The following is a 14075-nucleotide window of genomic DNA, read 5'->3' as shown; positions in this document are numbered from 1 at the left end:
CAGATAAGGAGACCAAAACTGCACACAATATTTCAAGTGTGGTCTCACCAAGGCCCTGTATAATTGCAGCAAGACATCCCTGCTTCTGTACTCGAATCCTTTCACCATGAAGGCCAACATACCATTTGCCATCTTTACTGCCTGCTGTACCTACAGCCTTACCTTCAGCGACTGGTATACGAGGACACCCAGGTCTCATTGCACGTTCCTCTCTCTCAATTTATAGCCATTCAGATAATAATCTGTTTTCCTGTTTTTGCTACCAAAATGGATAACCTCATATTTATCCACATTATACTGCATCTTTCATGCATTTGCCCACTCACTCAACTTGTCCAAATCACACTGAAGCATCTCTGCATCCTCCTCACAGCTCATCCTCCCACCCAGCTTTGTGACATCTGCAAATTTGGAGATATTACATTTAATTCCCTCATCTAAATCATTAATATATATTGTGAATAGCTGGGGTCCCAACACCGAACCCTGCGGTACCCCACTAGTCACTGCCTGCCATTCGGAAAAAGACCCATTTATTCCTACTCTTTGTTTCCTGTCTGCCAACCAGTTTTCTATCCATCTCAACACATTACCCCCAGTCCCACGTACTTTAATTTTACATGATAATATCTTATGTGGGACTTTGTCGAAAGCCTTCTGAAAGCCCAAATAAACCATATCCACTGGCTCCCCCACATCGACTCTACTAGTTACATCCACAAAAAATTCCAGTAGATTTGTCAAGCCTGATTTCCCTTTTGTAAATCCATGCTGACTCTGTCTGATTCTGCCACTGTTTTCCAAGCGCTCAACTATTAAATCTTTTATAATGGACTCTAGAATTTTCCCCACTACTGACATCAGGCTGACTGGTCTATAATTCCCTGTTTTCTCTCTACCTCCCTTTTTAAATAGTGGGGTTACATTTGCTACCCTCCAATCTGTAGGAACTGTTCCAGAGTCTATAGAATCTCAGAAGATGACCACCAATGCATCCACTATTTCTAGGGTCACTTCCTTAAGTACTCTGGGATGTAGATTATCAGGCCCTGGGGATTTTCCGGGCCTTCAAATCCATCAATTTCTACAATACCATTTTCCTACTAATACTGATTTCTTTCTGTCCCTCCATCTCACTAAACCCTGTATTCCCCAACGTTTTTGGTACGTTATTTGTATCCTCCTTTGTGAAGACAGAACCAAAGTATGTATTTAGTCGGTCAGTCATTTCTTTGTTCCCCATTATAAATTCCCCTGTATCTGACTGTAAGGGACCTACAGTTGTCTTCACCAATCTTTTTCTCTTCACATACCTAGAGAAACCTTTACAATCAGTTGTTATGTTCCCCGCAAGCTTGCTCTCGTACTCTATTTTCCCCTTCTTAATCAATCCCTTGGTCCTCCTTTGCTGAATTCTAAACTGCTGCCAATCCTCAGGTCTGTTTTTTCTTTCTGGCTAATTTGTCTGCCTCTTCCTTGGATCTAATACTATCTCTAATTTCCCTTGTAAGCCATGGTTTGGCCTCCTTTCCTGTTTTACTTTTGCACCAGACAGGAATAAACAATTGTTGTAGTTCACCCATGCGCTCTTTGAATGTTTGCCATTGCCTATGTACCATCATCCTTATAAGCAACGTTTCCCAATCCATCATAGCCAACTCACATCTCACACCATCATAGTTTCCTTTATTAAGATTCAGGACCCTGGTCTCAGAATCAACTACATCACTCTCCATCTTGATGAAGAATTCTATCATATTATGGTCGCTCATCCCCAAGGGGCCTCACACAACTAGATTGCCAATTATTCCTTTCTCATTTCCCAATACCCAGTTTAGGATGGTCTGTTCTCTAGTTGGTTCCTCAATGTATTGGTCCAGAAAACCACCCTGTGTACACTCCATGAATTCCTCCTCTATGGTATTGTTACTAATTTGATTTGCCCAATCTATGTGCAGATTAAAGTCACCCATAATTACAAATATTCCTTTACTGCATGGGTCTCTAATTTCCTGTTTAATGCCATTCCCAACATCACCATTACAGTTTGGGGGTCTATATACTAAAGTTTTTTGTCCCTTAGTATTTCTCAGCTCTACCCATACAGATTTCACATCGTCAGAGCTAATATCTTTCCTCACTATTGCGTTAATTTCCTCTTTAACCAGCAATGCAACTCCACCATCTTTTCCTGATGGTTGAGCCTTGGACACTACCCTGAGGAAAGCCTGTAGTGATATCGTGGAACTGAGATGATTGGCTTCCAACAATCACAACCATCTTCCTTTGTGTTATATATGACTCCAATCAGAGAGTTTTCCCCAATTCCCATTGACTCCAGTTTTGCTAGGGCTCCTTGATGCCACACTCGATCAAATGCTGTCTTGATGTCAAGGGCAGTCACTCTCACCTCTGGAATTCAGCTCTTTTATCCATGTTTCAAGCAAGGCTGTAGTGAGGTCAGAAGTTGACTGACCCTGGCGGAACCCAAACTGAGCATCAGTGAGCAGGTTATTGCTAAGCAAGTGCCACTTGATAGCACTGTTGATGATCCCTTCCTTTGCTTTACTCTTGATCGAGAGTAGACTGATGGTGCGGTAATTGGCCGTGTTTGATTTGTGATGCTTGTATATAGGACATACCTGAGCAATTTTCCACATTACCGGGTGGATGTCAGTGCTGTAGCTGTACTGGAACAGCTTGGCTAATTCTGGAGCACAAGTCTTCAGTACTATTACCAGATTATTGTTAGGGCCTATAGCCTTTTCAGTATCGGATGCCTTCAGCCGTTTCTTGATATCACATGGAGTGAATCAAACTGGCTGAAGACTAGCATCTGTGATGCTGGGGACCTCCAGAGGAGGCGCAGATGCATCATCCACTCGGCACTTCTGGCTGAAGATTGTTGCAAATGCTTCAGCCTTATCTTTTGCACTGAAGTGCTGGACTCCTCCATCATTGAGGACGGGGATATTTGTAGAGCCTCCTCTTCCAATGAGTTGTTTAACTGTCCACCAGCATTCACAACTGGGTGTGGCAGGACTGCAGATCTTAGATCTGATCCATTGGTTGTGGAATCGCTTAGCTCTGTCTATCACTTGCTGCTTATGCTGTTTGGCACGCAAGTAGTCCTGCGGTGTAGCTTCTGCAGGTTGACACCCCATTTTTAGGTATGCCTGGTGCTGCTCCTGGCACACCCTCCTGTACTCTTCATTGAACCAGTGTCAATTCCTGGCTTGGTGGTAATGGTAGAGTGGGGGATATGCCAGGCATAAGTTCAATTCTGTTGCTGCTAATGATCCTCAGCGCTTTATAGATGCCCAGACTTAAGTTGTTAGATCTGTTCGAAATCTATCCCATTTAGCACAGTGGTGGTGCCACACAACACAATGGAGGGTATCCTCAATGTGAAGATGGGACTTTGTCTCCACAAAGACTGTGCGGTGGCACTCCTACCGATACTGTCATGGACAGATGCATCTGCAGCACGCAGATTGGTGAGGATGAGGTCAAGTCTGTTCTTTCCTCTTATTAGTTCCCTCACCACGTGCCACAGACCCAGCCTACCAGCCATTAAGTCTCGGCCAGCTTGGACTGTGGTGGTGCTACGAGCCATTCTTGGCAATGAACATTGAAGTCACCCACCCAGGATACATTCTGTGCCCTTGCCACCCTTGGTGTTTCCTTGAATAGTGTTTAACATAGACGAATATTGATTCATCAGCTGAGGGGGGCAGTATGTGGTAATCAGCAAGAGATTTCCTAGCCCCATGTTTGTCCTGATGCCATGAGACTTCATGGGGGCCAGAGTCGACGTTGAAGACTCCCAGGACAACTCCTTCCTGACTGTATACCACTGTGCTGCCACCTTTTCTGGGTTGTTCTGCCGGTGAAACAGCTCATACCGCAGGTAATGGTGGTGTCTGGGACATGATCTTTAAGATATGATTCTGTAAGTATGACTCTGTCAGACTTTTGTTTGACTGGCTTGTGAGACAGCTCTCCCAATTTTGGCACAAGCCCCCAAATGTTAGTAAGGAGGGCTTTACAGGGTCAACAGGCCATTGTTGTTCCCGGTGCTTTGGTCAATGCCGTGCTGTCCATCCGGTTTCATTCCTTTTTATCGACTTTTTAGTGGTTTGATACAGCTAAGTGGCTTGCTAAGCTATTTAAGAGGGCATTTAAGAGTCAACCATATTACTGTGGATCTGGAGACGAGATCAGGTGAGGACAGCAGATTTCCTTCCCTAAAGGACGTTAGTGAACCAGGTGGGTTTTTTGGACAATCGACAATGGTTTCATGATCATCATAAGATTTTTAATTCCAGATTTCGACTGAATTCAAATTCAAACCTGGGTACTCAGAGCATTATCCTGGGTCTCTGGCTTATTAGCCCAGTGACAATACCAATACCCAACCGCCTCCCGGATAGCTCTACAAAAAATGCAACAGACACAACGGGCAGAAATTTTTGCTCGAGCGTAAAATGAAGCGCGTTGATGTCGGCCGAGTGTGCCGCAGTTGCACAATAGTTCGGTTGGCGGGCACACGCCAGAGTCAGCAGTGCACTTGCCGACAATTAAAAGGTCTGTTAAGACCATTAAATAATCAATTAAATTCAATTTTTTGCTGCCCGTCCAAACTAATGGTTGGCAGGCAGGTGAAAATGCCAAGCAGCCTTTGCATTTTTTTTTGAAACCTCATCCATGGGAAGGATGAGATTTCCAAAAGTAAATAATAATAAAATAAAAGTTTTAAAGTTTAATTAATAAACGTGTCCCTGCTCATGGGGACATGTTTTATTACATTTTTATTTTCTTCATTTTCTTTTTTTAAAACATTTCACACCACAGAGCTACCTCAGGGAGATTATGCAGCGATCATTCGCATGCATGAAGTTCGCACTCAGCCCTCCTACCCCCACCCGCACAGGCAGCACTCAGCACTGCTGCCTGTGTTTCATGCTGTGCAGGCCTTAATTGGCCCACCAGCGTGAAATTGCGGTCCGGTCCTGATTACAGGCCGCTGTTGGCTTCCCGACCACCCCCACTGAGCCCGCCCCCCAAGGGCAAAATTCTGCCCAATGGGTCAAATAGTCTCCGACATACTGTTTCTTTCTATAATTCCTACTTGACGTCCACCAGATAGTAAGTTTTAGAGGGATTCCAAACGATGCCTCATAATTCCACACAATAAAATCTCCACACAACAGCTTAAGTACTCAGGAAAATCTATCTCAAAATGTATTTGCATACTAATACTGTAAAGTTACAAAGGACATCTCAATATCTAGTAACTGTAACTCTGCAATCATGGATTATCAGAACTCAAAACACTCAAAGTATATTAGTTTTTCTTCAAAGTGATTTTTTTTTATGATGGAAGATTACATTGACCTGTAACCACAAAACTTGGTTGGGGTTAGAGTGAGATCATAATCTTTACAAGAGACAGCTACTTAAGTTTTAGCAATTGCTTTGTGTATAACACTGTAAGACATTCAGGGGCAGTGGAGATCAACCTCATCAGTATTCTGATTGGCTGCACTCCCCTACAGGGATTCCTGAAGCGCTAAATGCACATAAATCATCCCTCTTATGTCACCAGAAATAACTGTTTCAAATTGTTTCTGATAAAAAAATGACTAATGCCGATGAAACATTTTTTGATGTGATAGGAAAATAATATGGGAATGGTTCATAGGTTTCTTATATGTAGAAAAACCGAAACAGATCAAGGCATTAACTTATACAAGAGATTATCTACTTGATTTGCTCACAATGGCACTATTACTTTTGTACTTGTTTGATGAGCAACGGTGGCTTACATTTTAACAGCTGTCTCTTGATCTAAAGCAAAATGTATTCATTAGTTAACTCACCACATTCGATCAAAAGCGCTAACACTGTTGCCAGCAGGTATAATTACTCCATCTTGCAAAAAGCATGAACAGTTGGATGCACTAACACATATGTTGGTATTATCCAGAAAAGTATCTGGTGGGCAGTTGCAGCCATCTACTGGAACTCCACGCTCAGTACATTCAAGGATTGAATTGGACCGTGAAAAGCAGGTACGGTTGCATGCTTTGGAATCGTAACTGAAAACTTGAAGGCCCTGGCAAGACATTTCTGAAAACAAAAGTCAAGCATAGTCCATGAACCATTCTAAAATACAGCACAGCGCAAAATCCTTTTGGCTTGGTTACATGGTCATTTTGAAATTATTTCCGTTGTAAACTCTGAATTAATAAAAAAATTTCTAAAATAACTTCAAATTTCTATGGAAATTCTCCAGCTCATCGGCTATATTATTGTCATTCTTCTGATGCTCTGCCGAAAATACAGTAGATGAGCAGGAAGCCCTGCAGAAATTTATCCCCTTGTCAAGAAAATCTTTCAAAATTATCATAAACTCCTGAGGATTTTCAAGCAAAGCACAGACATCTAAACACACAGCTTCAAGGCAATGAGAAACAGTTTCAGCTGCTCATTGATGCAAAAATGTCAGGTCTCAATCTGACTGCAGATAAATGAGACCCAAGTGGTATCAGAACACCTTGGGAGGCCATTTCACACATCTTTGGGTCTACGCCACAGGCAGTAGAACTCCAAAGTGGTGCAAAGTCAGGTTTGAAAGATGTTCTGGAACTGCCTAAAGCCTCCTGATCTCCTTATAAACCTTCCCCAAAGTCTTTATTGTTTAGAAGTGAACCCATATTCTCTACAATAAAAGCAAAATACTGCAGTGCTGGAAACAAAAACAGAAAATGCTGGAAAACCTCAGCAGGTCTAGCAGCATCTGTGAAGAGAGAAACAGAGTTTCTCTAAAGAAGGGTCATACGGACTCGAAACATTAACTCTGTTTCTCTCTCCACAGATGCTCCTAGATCTGCTGAGTTTTTCCAGTATTTTCTGTTCTTGTTCCATATTCTCTATGAATGATCTGCTGTGAACCAGAGCTGTGAACACTTAGATATGTCCACCTGCAGAGCTCTGTCTTTGGGAGCATGTTGGTGGTTTTCAACTGCCAGTATAATTCAGATGTTACAGGCTCCATGTCTCATTCAACAGCTACTGATCGCAATACAATAGCATAATTTTTAACCTAATTTGTAATGCATCAGCTATTCAGGTTAATCGCAACTAAGAAATTTTAACTCTGATTATTTTATTATACTCAAGTAGCTCAACAGCATCCAGGACAAAGCAGCTTGCCTGATCCACCACCTCAATCCCACTAGCTGTGCACATTACCAGCCGTGTGTACCATCTACAAGAAACTCACCAAGGGTCCTTCGACAGCACCTTGCAAACCCATGACCTCTACCACCTAGAAGAACAAGACCAGCAGACACATGGGAACACCACCACCTGCAAGGTCCCTACCATGCCACACACCATTCTGACTTAGAACTATATCGCCAATCCTTCACTATCACTGGGTCAAAATCCTGGAACTCCCTCCCTAAGAAAACTGCTGATGCTTCTACACCATATACACTGCAGCGGTTTAAGAAGGTGGCTCACCACCACCTTCTCAAGGGCAAATAGGGAGAAGCAATGAATCCTGGCCTTGCCAACAGAACCCAAGAATGAATAAAAAACAATTTTAAGCACTATTAATGGCTGTGAAATCAGAATAGACAATTCTCTTTGAACACTTACTGCATTCATCCACAAAATTTCTCCAGTCTGTTAATATCAGGCCTTTTATGGCACAAGCACGAGCATACACTCCAAGGGAATTGCACATGAAGTCCTGGCTTTTCTCATAATTGCAAGTTTCAAACTTACACCTCTGAAAGAAATAAAATAAGTTAATGTGGAAAAAAAACATTTCAGAAAGACAAACTTACAGCTGAGAATTAAAACTTCTTCAAATGAAAACAATGGTCCATTTTTGTCTTTGTCACCTGGGTGATAATCTGTTGAAGCAGATTGTCTGCCCTTCACAGAACCCAACCAATCTTCATTGTCATCGACAAATTAAAAATCGAATCACAACTTACAATATTTCACTGGCACTTTAGAGCTGTGCATGAACTTACTCAACAACAAAAGCTAAAAGAGCCTGATGAACAATACAGTGAACCAATATAGTAGTGGAAGTGTCCCTGAACATTATGGGAAAAAAAAGCTTAAGGCCTAAGAATCACAATGCGCAATTGTCCTGTGCATGATCAAATTTGGGCAGGCAATATGCAAACTATTCTGCCTGCTCAACAACATGATAGTAATGTGAAACTCAGCTCGAAAGGTGCTGCTGACTGGCTTGCAGGCACAGCAGGGAGCTCAGGCATGTTCGCAACAAGCATGACAAACAGCTGCCCTGTCCTTCTTAAAGGCAGCCTGTCCCTCTTAAAGGGGAGGTGCACTCAGGCTACCACAACAAATTGAACAGTACGAAAGAGTCTTTGAGAGAAGAAAGAAAATTGCAAAGTTGAAAGAGAGGATCCCCAGATTATCTGATACGGTGCTGTGGGATTTAGTTCGGGGGTCGAGAAGAGGCAAGATGCCATGTTTCCATCGGCATTTGGGAAACCCTCAAGGTATAGCATGTGAAAAGAGCAGCTGACCACAGAGGTCTGGTTATGAGGAATTGGCTGCATTGCTGGAAAAAGTTCAATGACTTCACACATATGGTCAAGCTCAATGAATGCATCTTCACTGACATCTCCCACCCACCACGCTATCCTCTCATGATGCTCAATGTACCACAGCCCCATCACCCATCAGTCCATCGTGCCTAACGTTTAGATACTCCATCTCATTCTCAAGAATTTACAATGCTCTCAGCCTCACAATCCACACCCCCTTATCCTCCCCCCAGCATCCACATATACCCAGCTATACAGCTATGGCAGGCACATACACATTAGCATTCTTCCCTCTCTCTTGCAGGACAAGGTTGCACATAATTGGAGGAAGTAGCAGATAACTAGCAGGGGGACAGGCACGCTCGGCATCTTCCAAGCACATTAGAAGTAATGGTGCTCCCAATATGGGGCAGATAGTGATTGAGGCTGTTGCACCTGGCGTCACCAAGAATCTTCAGGATGTAGGTGCTTCATGTACCTTTTCAAATCATGTCTCACTCTCATATTGCTATCAAGCATGAAGTTCAGATGCAAGCGGTGTGACAATGGACCTTTTGCTTTCCAGCCCATCTCACTTTTTCACCTCCAACCCTCTCTTTCTGCATTTATACTTTCAGATACTGAAGAACTGCCAACTAGACAACTAGTGCACCCTCACCATAAAAGGCACGATCAGCGGCAGACGTTTGGTGAAGAAGTATCTTCGCTTGATCAGACACCGAGAGCCACCAGCTCAGATACTGTGTGCACTTTACAGGGTATTATAGAATCAGAATCACCAGGCACAAGGCGGCTACAGCCTGAGCACAGGGAAAGGATCGCCTGTGCCAGCTCACAGGTGGGTGAGATTTCAGATGAATTTCGCTGCAGGGGGCTCAGGTGAGGATTTCAATGGGGTGACATACAGGAGAACACTTCCACATTAAAATGCATGGTTCATTGGGAGTTCTGCCGAAGATCCTGTTGTCCCAGTCAAGGAGCATGGAGAAGTCTAGCTGCAACTTGGCACAAAGTTCACACAGAGCTCGGAGCCACACTTTCTAAACCTTTCAACACCAAGACAGCATTTACAGATGTGAGGTAACGTCTGAAGGCTGATGTCTTAGCTTTCATTGCAGCATAGGCAACTGTGACCCAACATCTGAATGCCGCAGTGGAATCTCAGACTGATGTCACGAGATCAATGCTTGTCGCCATCCAGGCCCAGCTCGGTACCATGCAGGCTCAGACTGCCACTGCCATGACTCCAGATACCAATGTTCAATGGGACTTGTTGGCTTTCACAGTGGAGATTACTCCGATTGCTGAAGCATTATTCCAGAAAGTGGCAGTGGTTCTGTGATGCGTGAGCCTTCTGCCCTCTTTCAGGGTGATAACATTCATGCTTCCATTGCTGTCAGTGGTTTTGCTGTTGCAGCTCTGCCAGCCAGCCTACACTGCTGCCACCCATTCTGCAGTGGTGTAGTTGAAAGTCAGGCCCTCAAGACCAAGAGAAGCCTGCAAGGACACTTACAGTCTCCCCAATGCTGCAGCAACTGGGGTAGCACTGCGTAGGAACACTAGGATAGGCAAGACACTAAGGGAATGAAAAAATGTGAACTGTTCAGAATTATATATCTTATTTGAAGCATCATCGGATTAAGCTGTGGTGGATTTTTTTTTGTGGGTCCTTTTATTCCAGGATTTTGGGACATTATGATGGTCTGTACCAGAGGGATGGAAAGGTAGAGAATTATGAAGCAATGATGTGGAGATGAGATCTCAAGGACCCGGAGTCTCAGTAGCCTATTATAATTGCTCGTCTGGAGAGAGGGCATCTCGAATGACTCCTCCTCCGCCTCCTCTAGTTCTATATGTCTCCAAATAGTGAGACAGATATGGAGGAGAAAATCTGCAGGCAAATCACAGAGATCTATGAAAAGCTGTACAATAATGATATTGTGGGTTGTTACTTACCCAAAAATCAATTGGGATAATGTCAGAGGGGGAGGAATTTCTGAAATAGATTCAGGAAAACTTCCTTGGCCAGTTTGTCCTTAGTCCAACTCAGGAAGAAGGCATTGCTGGATTTGTGGTGGGGAATGAGGTGAGCCAAATGAATCAGGTCTGTGAGGGGTGAACACTTTGATAAGAGTGATCATTGGTCATAAGTTTTAGAATAGCAACTGGTAAGAATAAGGAACAATCTAAAGTCGAACTTCTAAATTGGAGGAGGGTTCACTTCAATGAGACGAGAGGGGATCTAGCCAGGGTAAAATGGAACCAAAGATTGACAGTAGAACTGTAACAGAAAAATGTATGATCTTTAAGGAAGTGAGGTTTCATGTACAGGAACATTCCAACAATGGTAAGGGAACCAAAGCCAGGGCTTCTTGGATGACAAGAGGGATCGAGAATATGATGAAACAGAAAACAGAGGACGTGTGATGCATGGCAGGTGAATTCTTCAAGTGACAACTTGGCCAAATACAAAAAGTTGAGAGGGGAAGTGAAAAGGATAATATGATGAGCAAAAAGAAAATATGAGAATAGAACAGCAATTAACATAAAAGGGATAAAAGGGAACCCAAAAATCCCCTGCTGGCATGTAAGTAGTAAGTGTAAAGGAAATATTCTTATGGGGACTGTGTTTGTGTGTGTGTGTGTGTGTCTATTTTAATTAAACTGCAGACTGCAAGGTTGGAATCATCAAAAGGGATTAGATGTAAAACAGGCATTTGAAATCGGATGGGTAAATTAGGATGCAGACTCGGCAGATATGGTGTGAATGGAATTGGCATTTTTAGATAAGTTGAGAGGTTGTCTGATCTTCAAAGGGACATGATAAGATGTTTACAATTAGCAAGATATATAAGACAAAGTTAGTAAGTTTGTTTTTTTTCCTAAAGTGCTGGCCATAATGACAACATGAAAGATTTTTATGTTCTGGGAAAAATAACGTGCAAAGAAAGGTTGAAACAATGGGATTTACAGATCAAAAGGGAGAAATATATTTAAAGAAAGATGAAAAGCTGTGTGTCGGGTAGCCATGTGAGATCTTGAAAGGAGCACTGTGAAACAGACTTGTGGAAAAAGCTTCTAGCCACCCTGGAGAAGTTTGCTGTCCAGTAACCAAGGTTGTGTTAAAATCCTTTGGAGTTCCATTGTTGAGTGAGAAGGAGAGAGAAGCTGTGAAATACCTTCTTTATAGCAACAGTGGGTGTTTGTGATAATATTGCTGGATGTTTTATAGATTAAGAATCTATTTGGACTGTTGCCTGAAAGTTGTGTAGTTGAGAGTCTAGTTAAGTAGAAATCTTGTGAGAACTGTTATAAAACTAAATGTAATGGTGTAACTTTAGCCTCATGTGTTTAAGTTTTCTTTTAGTTTGTTAATAAATGTTTAATTTAATCCTTAAAGTTTCTAAAGGTGGTAGTGGACTCATTGCTTCTGACTTCAGTGCACAAACCTTCTCATTATAGATACAAATTGCAAAATTGTTGTAATAGTTTGGCCAAGTTCCCCTTTAGGATTTGGTCAGCCTGGCAAATACCACCTGCCATATCATAGCATAAGAGCTGGGGTGGGGCCAATTAGCAGCAAAGAGGGTTATATATGCTTAGAGGTGCAGAGCAAGGCTAGAATACTTTGTGAGTACTTTATATCTGTGTCTACTAAGGAAGAGGATGCTGACAAAATATCAGTCAAAGTGGTAATGGTAGAGGTAATGATGGGATGAAAATTGAAACGCATGATGTACTGGGGAGGCTGGCCATGCTTAGAGTAGAAAAATCATTGCTCCAGATGGCTTGCATCCCAGGTCGCTAAAGTGGGAGTGAAGATAGCATCAGGGCTTTCCATAAATTTACAATCTTCCCTAAATACAGGGGCTGAGGTGACAGGGGACTGGAGATTGGCAAATGTGACTCTTACTCAAAAAAGGATGTAAGGACATTTCTGGTAAACACAAAGCAATCAGTTTAGCATCAGTGGTGTAAGGTTTTAAAAATAATTATCAAGGAAAAAATTAGCAGGCTCTTGGAAAGGTTTGAGTTAATTAAGGAAGGCCAGCACAAATTTGTAAAAGACAGGTAGTGCTTGACAAATCTAATTGATTTTTTGTTGAAGTAATAGAGAAGGTTGATGAAGGGAAAGCAATGGGTGTTTTCTCTATGGATACTAAGAAAGCCTTTGACAAAGTACTACATGAAAGGCAGGTTAACAAAGTTGAAGCTCAGGGAATAGGAGGTTCAGTGTCAGCTTAGAAATTAGCTTAAGGAAAAAAAAAACAGCAAGTTGTGGTAAATGGTTGTTTTCCAGACTAGAGATGGTAGACAATGGTATTCCTCAAGGATCATTGCTACGACCATTGCTTTTTTTGAAACATATAAATGACTTAAACTTTGGAACACAAACTCAAATTTCAAAATTTGCCAATGATTTCAAACCTGGAATTGTGGCAGACAGTGAGGATGGTACCAATTGACTGCAAAAAGACATAGATAGACTAACTAAATGGGCAGACCAGTGGCAGATAGAATTTGATAGAGAAGTGTGAAGTGATTCATTTTGGCATAAGGAAAAAGGAGAGGCAATGTAGACTAAATAGCACAGTTCTAAAAGTGTACAGGGACAGTGGGACCGGGGCATTCATATGCATAGATCTTTGAAGTTGGAGGACAGATTGAGAGAGCAGTTAGCAAAGCACATGAGACCTTGGACATCATTAATAGAGGTATTGAGTACAAAAGCAGAGGAGCTATGCTGAACCTTTAGAAAGCTCAGATTAGGTCACAACTAGCATATTGTGTCCTATTCTGGTCACCATACTTTAGGCAGGGAGTGAGCACCATTGGGAGGTTCCAGAGGAGATTTATCACAACGGTTTCAGGATTGAGAGCTTTTAACAACAAGGCAGGGTTGAAGAAGCTGGGGTTGCTCTCCTTGGAGCAAAGGAGATTGAGGAGAGATTTGATAGATGTGTACAAGATTATGGCAAGTTTAGATAAGTAGACAAGGAAAAACATTTCCCATTAGCTGATGGTACAAGGACTAAGGGACACAGGCTTAAGATGTTGGGCAAGAGCTGCAAGGGAGGAGGGGGATATGAGGAAGAACACTTTTACACAGCAAGTGATAATAACCTGGAACTAGCTGCCTAAAAAGATATTGGATAATACTTGAGCAAAATAAACCTACAGGGCCAAAGGGATAAGGCGGGGGAATGGAACTGATTGGATTGCTCTACAGAGACCCAGCATGGAATTGATGGGCCAAATGGTCTCTTTCAGCACCATAAAGACTCCATGACTCTTCTTGCTCCTCAGGTGCCCCCCGAATCACCTGCTGACAAGGGCTGCTCCCTCATAAATATGGAGATACATCGCATTGAGTATTGGAAAGCTTGCCATGAGTGATCCGGGTAGCCAATCCGTTGTTTCAAAATGCCGATGGCAATTGTTCCATGATGATCCTGATGGCAGCATGACTTTCAC

General features: G+C 42.5%; 1 protein-coding gene across 1 annotated transcript in view; it reads right to left on the bottom strand.

Moving 5' to 3' along the window:
* Positions 1–14075, bottom strand: part of LOC121282853 (mucin-6-like) — a 286476-nt gene that overhangs the window by 103584 nt on the left and 168817 nt on the right. Inside the window, exons 18-19 of the mRNA XM_041196667.1 lie at positions 7669–7801; positions 5883–6132 (exon numbers count right to left, since the gene is read on the bottom strand). Coding sequence (XP_041052601.1) covers positions 5883–6132; positions 7669–7801 — 383 coding nt within the window. The remainder of the gene's footprint in view (positions 1–5882; positions 6133–7668; positions 7802–14075) is intronic.

This window comes from Carcharodon carcharias, chromosome 10, assembly GCF_017639515.1.
Source record: "Carcharodon carcharias isolate sCarCar2 chromosome 10, sCarCar2.pri, whole genome shotgun sequence".
NCBI lineage: Eukaryota > Metazoa > Chordata > Chondrichthyes > Lamniformes > Lamnidae > Carcharodon > Carcharodon carcharias.
Note: the sequence above shows the minus strand (reverse complement) of the source record. Positions and strands in the feature narration are given on the sequence as shown.